At 42.4% G+C, this 12,571-nt stretch overlaps 1 protein-coding gene across 3 annotated transcripts in view; it reads left to right on the top strand.

Moving 5' to 3' along the window:
- LOC149224136 (alpha-glucan water dikinase, chloroplastic-like) overlaps positions 1-12,571 on the top strand; it is a 483,030-nt gene that overhangs the window by 367,680 nt on the left and 102,779 nt on the right. For all 3 annotated transcript variants that reach the window (XM_089386018.1, XM_089386017.1, XM_089386016.1), the window contains one exon: positions 7,140-7,250. In XM_089386018.1, coding sequence (XP_089242144.1) covers positions 7,140-7,250 — 111 coding nt within the window. The remainder of the gene's footprint in view (positions 1-7,139; positions 7,251-12,571) is intronic.

The raw sequence follows: 12,571 nt of genomic DNA, 5'->3' as shown, positions 1-12,571 counted from the left end.
TTCCCTTGTGTCTGTATGAACTGTAGGGGTCGGTGCTCTGTGTGGATGACCGTTTCCTTCCCCAAAATATAATGCTTCCATTTTTGGTAGGTTTGCACAATGGAATACATCTCTTTGTCATAAGTGGAATACTTCCACACTGTGTCTAAAAGTGTCTCATTATGATTTGCCACTGGATGCCCCTGTTGAGTAAGGCCTGCCCCAATAGCATAGTCAAAGGCATCTGTCTCGATCTCAAATGGTTGTTGCAAGTCTGGTAATGTGAGCATTGGTGCAAAGCAGAGGCGATGTTTCAACTCTGTGAATGCTTTTTGTTGAGATTCAGACCAAAATAATTTTGCTTTCGCTCCTCCCTTGGTGACTTGACTCAAGGGCCAAGTGATATGAGAGAATCCCAACACGAACCTGTGGTAGAAATTGGCAAGACCCAGAAAGCTGCGGAGCTCTGTTAGAGTGGTTGGAGTTGGCCAATCCCGAATGACTTGGATCTTGGCTGGATCCACATGCACCCCTCGTTCATCAATAATGTATCCCAGATACTGAACCTGGGTCATGCAAAAATTGCATTTCTCCAAATTGGCACATAGCTTGTGTTGTCGCAGTGTTTGGAGAACCTGTCGGATGTGGTGGAGGTGCTCTTCCCAACTCTCGCTGAAGATTAGGATGTCATCCAAGTATACCACTACAAATGAGTTGGTGAATGGCCGCAAGATGTCATCCATTAGCCTCATGAAGGTTGCAAGAGCATTTGTCAACCCGAAAGGCATAACCAACCATTCGAAAAGGCCCTCCTTGGCTTTGAAGGTAGTCTTCCACACATCGGAGGGTTCGATTGGTACCTAGTGATACCCTGATTTCAAGTCAATCTTGCTAAAATATTCTCCCCCCTTTAGTTGGTCCTAAAGGTCATCAATCCGTGGGATAGGATCGGGTACCTATTTCGGACAGTGATCTTGTTCAACGCTCGATAGTCAATACAGAGTCTCCAAGTCCCATCCTTCTTGTGTGCCAACACGATCGGGCTCCCACAGGGAAATGAACTCGGACGGATGTGACCTTTTTGCAGCAACTCCTAAATCTGCCTCTTGATTTTGTGGTTCTCCAAAATGGAGCGTCAATAGATTGGTCCATTGGGCAGTGGTGCACCTGGGTCAGATCGATGGAGTGCTTGACTTGACAGTGTAGAGGCACCCCTGCGGGGGAGGGGAAGATGTCCTTGTACTCCTCCATGACCTTGTCCATCTGTTTTTGTCATGCGGAAGGGCCCTGTTTGGAGGTTGTGGCCATCGTCTTCTTCTTTCCCTGAGGGCATATCATCAAGAAAACAAATTTCCCGATTTTGGAAATGAGCTTACTGCATTGTTTTGTAGTAACCAAAGAGATTGCAATAGGCGGTGCTACCTCTGGTATCCTGTACAACTTATTTCCCAAAGAAATAATAACAACACGAGGCCTTGACTCATACACAACATGTTGCTTCCATAAATATGGTTGGCCTAATAATACATCACAAACATCAAGGGGAGCTACCTCATTCGTGAAGGGCTTGATGTTGTATGGAAGGTGGCACTACTGGATCACATGAAGATCTCGTCCTTGGTGAAGCCACCCGATGGTGTACGATTGTGGGTGTGTTGTGGTCGGTAAGCCCAGCCGCTTCACGATCTCTGCCGAAATGAGGTTCTTTGCCTCCCGCTGTCGACAATGAACTGTAGCGGGGAACCTTTTACCCACATTTGGAAGTGGAAGAGGCGCTCCTCCTCCTTTGGATCTTCCGGTTCCTGCTTTTGGATCTTCGTGGTGGCAATGGTGGCGTTGGGCTCCGCATCGATAATCTGCTTGCCTTTGTCATTCCCCTTGTCGGGTTCTGACTCAAAGTCAGAACATGCATTTGATTCCGAGGCCTTTAGCTCGGCCACCAGTGACTGCTTGGCCCGACACTAACTTGTGTTGTGAATGGAGCTCTTATGAAACTCACACCACTTTCCCGTGTTCTTCTTTGGCTTCACGGTGTTGTTCTTTGCTTGCGGCTTTAGCGCGTTGTCCTGCGTTGCCCCGCCTTGGCTTTGTCCTTTGTTCTGCGGTTTCGGGGTACCCTTCCCTTGCTCTGGATTTGCAAATCCAAAGTCTTGCTTCTTCTGTTTAAACTTTTGCTCGATCTTGATGGCATATCAGTATGTCGTGTCGAGTGAGGAGATGTCTAGGAATTCCATCTCATCCTGGATGTACCTGTGCAGGCAGTCGCGGTACTTGAGAACCAAATGCTTCTCAGAATCCTTGATACCCAAATTCGTGTGAAGGGTATGAAAAACATTGGTAAACTCTGGCACATCTTGGTCCCTTCCCTATCACAGCGTTGTCCACTTTATGTATTTATCCTCATAGCTCCCAACAGGGTAGTACTGCTCCTTGATGGCATCCCAGAACGAGTTCCAAGTGGGTGCGGCTGAAAACAATGAGTTCGCACTTTCATCCTTCTGCTCACAGTAGGTTTCCCACCAGTCTTTGACGTGGGGGGCTGCTTTGAGAAGTGCAAAAGTGATCTTTTCCCGGCTGGAAAAATCATGAATGGAAAAATATCCTTCTAGTAGATTTAACCATTTATCTATAGTGTCTGCATCTATTTGACCCTCAAATATGGGAATGTCAAAGTTAACTTGTATCTTAAAGGGTGTTGTGCTTCCAAAGTAGCTACCAGAAGTAGATGCATCGCCCTTCGGTAGCCACTGAAGGATCTAGGCAAAGTTGTCCATCATCGCGTTCCTTTTTCCCTTGAGGGCTTCTTCGAGCAAGATTTGGATAGGATCTCTAGCCCCCTCGTCTTTTTTTCCATCCGCCATGGGAGGTCGTCGGGATTTGTGAGGTTGGTCTTGCAAAGGTTCGACTAGTTTGAGCCCTAACTTCTTATATCCCGACCTCGTTGGGGAAATGCAAATAAAAACAAAGAAAGAGCAGACCGCTCTGATACCATTGATCTAGATTTAAACAGGAATGCAACAAATTACAGATATAACCATAAATACAAAGATGCAATAGAAATAACACTTCATTTCATTAATATCAAATACTGAAATATGCTTACAAACAGAATGGAAATAAGACTAGCTCAGGCGATGGTAGCTTATCTCTGAGAAGAGATGTGGTGGCTACATGCCTCTGAACTGTGTTACAATGAGGCTCAAGGGCCTTTTTATTATTGAACAATAAGAGAAAACCCTAAACAACCAAAACCCTAACTCGAGGAGATGTAACGCCAAGAGTTTATGGGCCCCATTGGGGTTAGTTGGACAACCAACTTCTTGGGCTCGCGACTTGGTCATATTATCTCCGTTTGACGTGCATGATACCCCGTTAGAAAGATCTCTATGAGGAATATGACAAAAAAGATGATTTTAACAAAAAAACGATGGCGGTAGATTGCTAGAAAAACGTCGTTTAGGGCCTCAAAACTGCTCCAAAATTTTAGGACCTGAAAAACTGCTAAAAATAGTAAAATGTGCTACAATTAAGGAAACTGAAAAACTGAAAGAAACAATGGTGGGGGTCCAAGTGGAATTGGCAGGTGGCCACCAATATCCACCTAGATCACATAACCAAAATAACATCGAGTGCAATCCATCTCTAAACCAAAAATACATTAAGAAATAGGCTCTAGATGGCCTCTAACATCCAAAAAAATAATTCTATAACAAATAGCTACATATCATCAAAATAATTTCCTATCTTGGGATCTTTGTCTTTAATATCACCCTCTAAGCAATTAAAATAACATAGAAAGTAGCTTGTCAAGTCAATATTTTGTTTGAGTGATGGGTACATCTTAATTTTTTAGTATTGTTATGATAGAGGAGTTTGATAACCAATGTCACTAACATCAAGGTACATAGAGGGCTTCGTGCTCTTCATTATATATGAGTCCCATACCCTAGCACATGACAAAGTCCAATTGAAACATTGCAATCCCCCGAATCCTAAAAAAATGATAAGTCTGCTGGATTTTGAGTGAGATATAAAATTCTACTTTCTCCATATGAAATCCAATGAGGTTGAAACCACTCTCAAACATCCCGAGTCATTTCATGGTAATGTTAAAAATTTAAGTAAAAGGATGAAAATGAAAGATAAAGGAGAATGTCACATTACCATGAATTGCATATCAATACTAGGGCCATAGGCTTGAATATTAGGCTGCCCTACTCAAAAACTCTTGTTTCTTTGAAAAAAATTGTGTTTGGAACATCTTTGTGACAAAAATTTTGTGAAAAAACCAAGGAGCAATTTTTTTTTGTGGGAGTGCGTTCTCGATTCACTCCCGCTCGAAGTGTATTCTTGGAGTAATTTGAAGGGGGGGCGCTCCCTCACAACCTTGGCCCAAATAGGGGTTTGGATACGTTTTGCAGCATAATGAGGGTAGCACCCTCTTCATCATGATTTTTGAGGCAGTCTCTCACATTTTTTAGCACAAGAGGCCTCAACGCTACCAATCTAAGCTTCCACGCATGCATGATGTCAGCCTTGCGTGGGCTTAGGAGGGAAATTCGATTTAATTTTGAAGCTATCATGGTTTTCTTGTAACCATGGGTGGGTTAGCACATTAGACATGTTAGAAGGGTGTTATGTTTTGTTATTTGACATTATAGACCTTGTATAAATAGATGAGACATATTCTCATCTAAATCATCACTTGGGATTTTCGCATACCTCTTTAGAGGCTTCAGACCTACAATTTGTAGATTGTTTTGGATGTATATGGATGAATTATGATGTTTGGATCATTTCACTATCTCTCTTGGAACCTATAATGTCTTGTTGATGAATGGATATACTTTAGATTATCTTGTAAGTGATATTTAACGTTGTATTTCTGATTTTGCTAATGTCTAATGCATGGAATATTGTCTCTTGATGAAATTATGTGCCCTAATTATTCAATATTTAGCTAGCATTGTAATGATTGAGAAATTTTTCATTTGTTATTCATTGACGATGTGAAATGATGATTCTAGGGGAGGCTAATTACATATAATCCATGAAACTTCATTAACTTGAATTAAGGAAGCTAAATGCTTGAAGGCGTAGTTAGGGCTTCCTCTTTAGGCCTCCTTGAAGGATGATTTAATCAAATCAAGTTTCCCATGATTCCAACCTACCAACTGTCTGGGCACTACTCGAGTCCCTTATTGGTCAAGCTTGGATTTAATCCATAAATTTCCCTTCATTCTCCTTATATTTCATCCCTTTAAGGATAAGGAGGCTCCCCTAGGGCTTGGTGCGAATTCCAATAGAGAAAGGCATTTTGAATTTCGCTTGGATGAGATTTTTCCTTAGTTTCTCCTCTAGTGATCTTCAAGTTTTGGTGGAATTCCCACTATGTATTCTCCATAAATTTATTGCCCTAGTTCTCGCATCAAGAGAGAACCCTAGAAGCTAATCCTTCAACTTGGTGATTTTTTGAAGGCATTTTCTTTAGTACTTGTTGAAGTAAATCATTCGTTTCCTTTTTCTCTTGTCTATCGAGACCATGGATGTGCTCATATCTCATCATATATTTCATCCCTAGATCTTGTGTAGCCATCTTTCAAAGGGGTTTTTCGTGAAAAGTATTGCTAGCTTTTCCCAAAGCTCATACCTTTGTTGAACCTTTCCATTGAATGATTCACTTTTCCTCACTTCAAGCCTATCATAGATACACATCTATCACAAGTGAGTTATATTGGGACTCCTATCGTCGGTGAAAATCCGAGAAGAGTAGGGGACTTAGGTTATGGTGACAGTGGGTTGTTGTCCTAGTTGTCATTGTGCCCTCTAGATTTTGCCACTTTACAAGGCCTACTAGTTTGTGTAGCAACACGACCAAAAAAAGTCAATTATCCAACTCAACTTGTGATCCATACTATAATGCCCATAAACATTAAATGAAAGCGCTTGAAAACAAAAATGGTTAATGTACATAGGTGATCCACTTTCATTTGATGATTAAGCTAGGTGAAATAAAACACTGACTAGAACATGGATGGAAGGCCTTTGAGGCAAGCTAACTATTGATCATCATAGGGATGCTGCATGGTAAGCTAAACAAATAGGATAAGTTGTTTTCTCCTAGAGGTGACCAACCCCTTGGGCGGGTAACACTAACCATCAAGTTTAATAAATAACATTTATTGTAGAAGGTTTTCTTCAAATGGAAATATTTTACTCTTTTCTTAGGCTAATTTAAATTATATTACATCTTTTTTTGAAAGAATGTTTTCCTTGATAAAATCAATGTTACATTTATTATCTAAAATAAGTTATCTCTAAAGGTTTGGAATAGAATTTATCGGCAATGTCAGGGAAATTATTGAAAAATATTGGGGGACTTGAAAAAAAGGAAAAATTAATCAGTTTTTTAAACATATAAATCAACAACATCAAAGAAACGCATCACTACCTAAAAATGAAAATAAAACTGATATATCAGATGTATAATATGTTGAGTGGTACATCATGTATTGATAGTGAAGTATTATATCTGTCTATAGTCATAAGTCCTAACGGGGTGATACAAAATCACATAAAAATAAATAAATGTACATGATGAAATGTATCATGGCAATGAAAACAATGGATTTCCCTTTGTTTGCTTGATGGAAATGGTTAAAAGAATTTTTCTCCCTTTGATAGTGAACCCTTTGCAAAATTATGGTTAACTCACCCTTGCAAAATTATGGTTAAAAGACCAATACTTGGTTATAATGTGAGATTGATGCAGCAGGGTGCTAATTTCCATTGACTTGTGATTATTACTGAATTTATTGCAATAATCACAAAAGATGAAATTATTGTGATAATTATGGCCGATATTATCAGCTTGGGAATTTATTCACAGTATATTGTGATACATGCAATATATTGCTGAAAAATGTAACATTAGATAAAATAAGTAATAAACAATCCGATATCAACCATAAAGGATATGCATATGGAATCTATTATTCAGACTATGGTTGAATTGACTGGTCCCATGCACACACACAAACGACTGAAGTAAATGCAAGAAACAATAAATGAAATATGTTTTATGTCTAGTTCTTAATTTTAGCATTTTGAATTCTGTATAGATCTGAGGATTATTCTAAGATTCTTTTGTGGATCTGCAGGATGTTGCCAATAAAATAACAGCTCTGAACAGCCTTGTAGCTAAAGGAGATTTCAGCAAACTTGGTGATATTCGAGAAACTGTTTTGCAGCTTAGGGCACCTCTCCAATTGGTATGTTCGTAAAATATATATGGACAAAACCTGTAGTTTCATATAAGAGTGAAGTTACTTCATGTGAAATTGAAGTAAGTATTCACTGTTTGCTTGTGCCAAAAGGTAAACACAATAAATGTCAATCACATGAACATAAATGTTATAATTCATGTAATATCAAGGATTGAATTCTCTCTGTCTCTTACTGTTGTCTTTTGTCCTCCTCTGTCTTACTACAAGCATGAGTATGTAATCAAATCAAGTCATGAAGTTTTATTATACCTTCTATGACAATCTGCAATTATTTTTTTCCTACCATGGTGAATCAATAACTCGTTGGAGTAATCTGAGCGAGGCCCAAGATCAAACTGATTAGCTGTCACTATAACACCAAGAGTATATCCAACAACTCGTAAGCCAGATATATCAGGAATTTATGACTTAGCAAGTGCTGAGACTCCATGAGGGTGGGGGAGCCTACTTCTCGAGCCTTATCACAATGGGCCAAAGATGTTCCCTCATGGGATTTGAAACTGGGTAGAAGGGATAACATGTTGTTACCCACCAAAAGTGGGTGAACCCTTTGAAGAACTTTTCTCCAAGACATCTCTTCAGCCGACAACCAGCAGCAATTGGGTGCTTATGCTTATTTTTGATTGGGCATTTTGGGCATGGATTATTGGGTGACCTGGAAGAAGAAAGGGTTTTGACCAGGGTCTTATTCCTTCACCTTGAATGGGGAGTTAATCCTTAACCCTTGTCCCGTGGGATCTCCCCTATTGGCTTATCGCTTCAGGAAGGGCACTACTCAGGAAACCCCAATTTTGGTAGTGCAGTCCCCTTTTCCTATTTGACATTTTCACTTCCCTCCATACATTACAAGCCCCTTTTCATCATCTTCTCTCTATGGGTCCACAAGGCACTGGCACACTCCCTCCCATTGTCCACATATCTAGGTCGGGCCTGGAAACGTTGCCCTGAAGGTTGATGTAGATAAAAGAAAGTTAAATGCATATCATGACGACAAGCAAGAAACAAAAGAAAAGAATATTATAAAATGCAAAAATTGGTCTAGACATTAAAATAGCATGTGGGAAAAAGCCAAACATGACCTCTACCCATAAGTGCTCCCACATCATTAAGGAACCCATGCACATCCCATATGGGCGATGAATTTCCCCAACTTAAGGGGGTAATAATCACATATATCATACACAATATTCTCTCATTTCTGGCAGTTACTTTCCAGCCAGTACTGTATTTTTCTGGGCAGCAGAGAGCATTAGAGGAGCAATCATTTCCAGAATATGAGATCATTGTCTTATCACCTGGGTTCTGTCACGCTTGCCATTGAGGCAAGCCCAGGTGCATTCCTCCATACTATTGTACTTGCTCCATTGATTAGCTCAGCTGGTTCTTACTTTTGGAGTTTTCATGAGCATTTGTTGATTGTTTAAAATTTCTTTGTTGTAAATCATTTTTGCTTTGCATATCACTATTTATTTAAGTTTGGAAGATTACAGATTACATACATGCTGAAATTCTTCTTCCTAGGCCAATGTAGAAGTGGTTTGGCACAACCATTAGAGGAGTACGTTGATTATGGAGGCTTGAACTGGAGTTGGGGCTGTAGAAATACAAGGGGACATAAGGATAATTCTTGAATGGTAATTCTCAGCAAATTTTGGAGGGCTTTAGTAGCTATTCTTCGGGTAGTATGAATTACCCCGCTATTGAGGGTGCTCACATTATTTGGGGGTCAATTTTGGAAGGTTGGAATTAGGCCGAACCCTTTCTGGGTTTTTCTGAGTTTATTGAGGAGAGGCCAAGATTAATATAGTTGAATTTTATGAGCACACTAGCGGGCTGAAATAGGTGTCTCTTTCAAGCCAACAGTTGTTGGTAATTTACTCCATTTTGTGGGTTTTTTGGTTTTGAAGGATTGGGACCAATTCCTTTTTGGGTCCTGTGGGGAAAATTAAGAGGAAGCTACAACAACAATTTCAATGCAAACCAGGCATTCCAGTAGGGGATTCAAACCATTTTCACATAGCAACAATGGAACAATTTATGGGCAACGCAGAGGTAGTTTGGGGGCCGAAATTTCTACTCCTGGGAGCATCTTTCTCACCTTGGGTTTGCTTCAACTTGCTTACACAAGCCCAAGTGCACTTGTTCCTTATTATTGTACTCCCATTTATACTAGAATTAATAAAATGGCTCAGCTTATTCGCCCAGTTTCTTGGTGTTTTTGATGGTGCATGCTTAATTGTGATTTTATTTGCTATAGCCTAGTTCATGTGTATGTTATTAGTTGTAAATTCCAATTTGGAACATTACAGTGGTATCAAAACCTTGATCTTGGTCCAGTTGTGGACAGTCAATTGGAACATGGGAGAATTGGGTATGAATGCACAGTGATCGCTGAAACCGTAGACAAACCCATGGCTCAAGGGAAATTCAATATGCTTAAATTCTGGGGTGGAATCCGTTGGGACAATGAGAGGTTGGCCCAGTTGAGGAGGGTGATAGACCAGACCCATCATCACCCTTCCAGCAAAGACACTAGAGGTGCGCAGGCCGTGGGGGTGCAACCATGTACATCATGTGGGGAAAGTCCATAGAATCAAGGATAGTTAGAGGGTGAGACTAGGGGGCACTTTTGCTGGTGGAGACCTGGCTTTAGACATCAAGATCTTAAGGAGGAGGTTGAGCCTAATGTTGAAAGCCCACATGATGTTGAGGAGCACATCGATATACCCGGTGTGGCACAGGAGTCACCATTATTAGAGACCTCTTTGATAACCCGAGTTGACACCTTGGTGGAGAGGATAGAGCCTACACTCATAGAGCCATCTGTTGAGGAGGTGCCACCGATGGATGAGATGTCGACAATTGTTGAGGTATCCAGAGCTATGACCGATTCTGCAGGTGATAGATTCCCACAGTAATTTCATCAGTTTCAAGTCGAACTTTTAGCATTGAGAGAGAAGGCCATGATAGTACGAGAGGCCATTTTGTAGCAAAACGAGGGGTTGGAGGGCGTGAGAGTAGTTTGTGCCGAGTCAGTGGCCAAAATGACTCGCGTTGGGAAACGGTTGGATTCCCCTAATGGTCTAGCTAGAGTGCACATTAGAGCATCGAAGTAGCCCTCTTAAGACATACATAGATGGGGCTGGTAGCACTAGTAGGTTGCCTCTGCACATTGGAGAGGGAGAGGCAGAGTCACCTCGACATATTTTATGTGTTGACCAAGATGATGAGATGGGGTGACATGAGCTACGCAAGATACAACATCTGCAGGCTGGGGGGCTTGTTCTGTGTACAGGAGTTCGTACATTCGATCACTCTCTTGGGGTTGGATGGCGAGAGATTATGAGTTTGTACCCAGTGGAGTGGGCTATGGAGACGATAGTGGACCCGGGTGAAGCTCAGCGGGAGCTTCCAAGAACTGGGGATACCGGAAGCCTAGAATGGCATTGGGATCTAGGTGGGACTACCTATCATTTCCTAGATATGTTGATTGACTATGACCTTGGCGGTATAGTTGACCTAGTGGTTGAGCGCACGCATATGCTAGGGGAGTTTCAGTCAGCACCCATCGTCAACCAATTTATGGGCAGACTCCTTGGGTTGTCTTGGTATGACGGTAGTACATGGGATCATAGGATGATCAACATACTTTGGCAGGAGTTTCTCGGAGGAGGTGGCATTGGTAGGCCACAAAATGGTGCCTTGTATGGATGTGGGGATTCTTCACATTTGTGTGGGGCACAAGGGACACAAAGGCGCAGAGTAGTGGTGTCATCGCTACTGATACTAGGGAAATTCACTTCTTGGGTTCCTCAGGGAGGATGTGGAGGGAAGATCCAATCATGGGGGAGTATGGTGATGCGACGGGGAGATGATGATACTGGGTGGGTGCAGGCCGACGCATATGGACACAGCTTTAGGCCATCACATCTAGGGATGTGTAAGAGCATCTAGAGTTGAGTTGTGGTCTGCAGATGGGCATGGAGATGCATGGGGGTGTGTCGTAGTATGTTGGATTGGGTGGTGGAGTAGGACGCCTCACATCGTAGTGAGTACACGCGGGGAATGACAGGTTCAGTGACATAGGCGGGACACAGGATAGTACAGGATGGTATAGCCGTAGTTGGGGGTCTCCAGTGGTGTACAGGGATAGGTTGCGGAGTATAGTGGCATGTAGAGGAGTGCGGTAATATTGGGTGGTATGCAGTGGCAGATGATGCAACACAGCGGGCTCTTGGAGCGTTGCCTCCAAGGAGACTTATGGATAGGGGTAGTAGGTGTACCATTGGATGCAACTCACCTAGGATCAATGAGGATGTGGTTGAGCATCTGGGAACACCATGTTTAGTAGAGACAAGGCTTTGAGGAGGTTGTTAGCATATCTAAGGCAAAGAGAGGGTCATCCATAGGGTTACTCTCCTATATCCTTGCGGACTCTCGATCATACCCTTGGGGACCTACCCAACCATCATCCTCTAGTGTTTCTTACATTCACAGATTGTTTTGTTGTTGCCCCATTATGCTCTTTATTCAGGCAGCAAGACATGGGAGGCCCACCCTAGGAAGTTGGGTGAGACCCCACGGGTCATGGGCGGAGAGGAGACTCTCCAGTTGAGACATTTAATGGATACACGAGCTGGTGGATACATGCTTAGGGATCAAGTGGTTGGTTGCCGAGGTGGCATATGTTCCACCCTTGGGCTCATGCTTGGGGAGGTGATTGTGAGGGTGTCGCATGATGCACTTTTGGCGTGAGAGTATGAGGCACTACAAGAGCCCGAGGGACGGTGGATGGTAGAATTCGTCTACAGGAGGGTGCCTAGACTCTGAGTTGTGTCTAGGCATATCATAAGGAGTTGGGATAGCGAATTTCAATGTATGGGCTGACAGGAGCAGGGCAGATTAGCATGCTTGGGACAAATTCTTAGCACTTGGGGTCCACCTATTGGAGACATAGAAGGCTCAAAGATGACGTTTGGATGGGTTCTGGAAGGTAGCAATGCTGCACAGTGGAAACCCACGGGGAGTGGGGTTGTAAGACTCCAGTATGGTTAGGGGATCCATGGATCCGATTGGCGAGAGGATCCCTCCACTTATCGATGGGTAGGGTTTCGATGAAGTATCATCCAACTTTTTTCTAGGCTGACACATGGAGAGTGACTGAGACCTTCATCATATGGTGAGATGATTTCCGCTCAGGATCGAGGCTATTCGTGGAGTGGTGGGCTCGGGCATTGCAGAGTTTCCCTAGCAAGTTGGTCATAGCGCTGATTGGGACGGATATAGTGGACGAGCATTACCAGAGC

Source organism: Pinus tabuliformis, chromosome Q (assembly GCF_031772625.1).
Source record: "Pinus tabuliformis cultivar Carrire ecotype Pingquan chromosome Q, CPIR1, whole genome shotgun sequence".
Classification (NCBI taxonomy): Eukaryota; Viridiplantae; Streptophyta; class Pinopsida; order Pinales; family Pinaceae; genus Pinus; species Pinus tabuliformis.
Note: the sequence above shows the minus strand (reverse complement) of the source record. Positions and strands in the feature narration are given on the sequence as shown.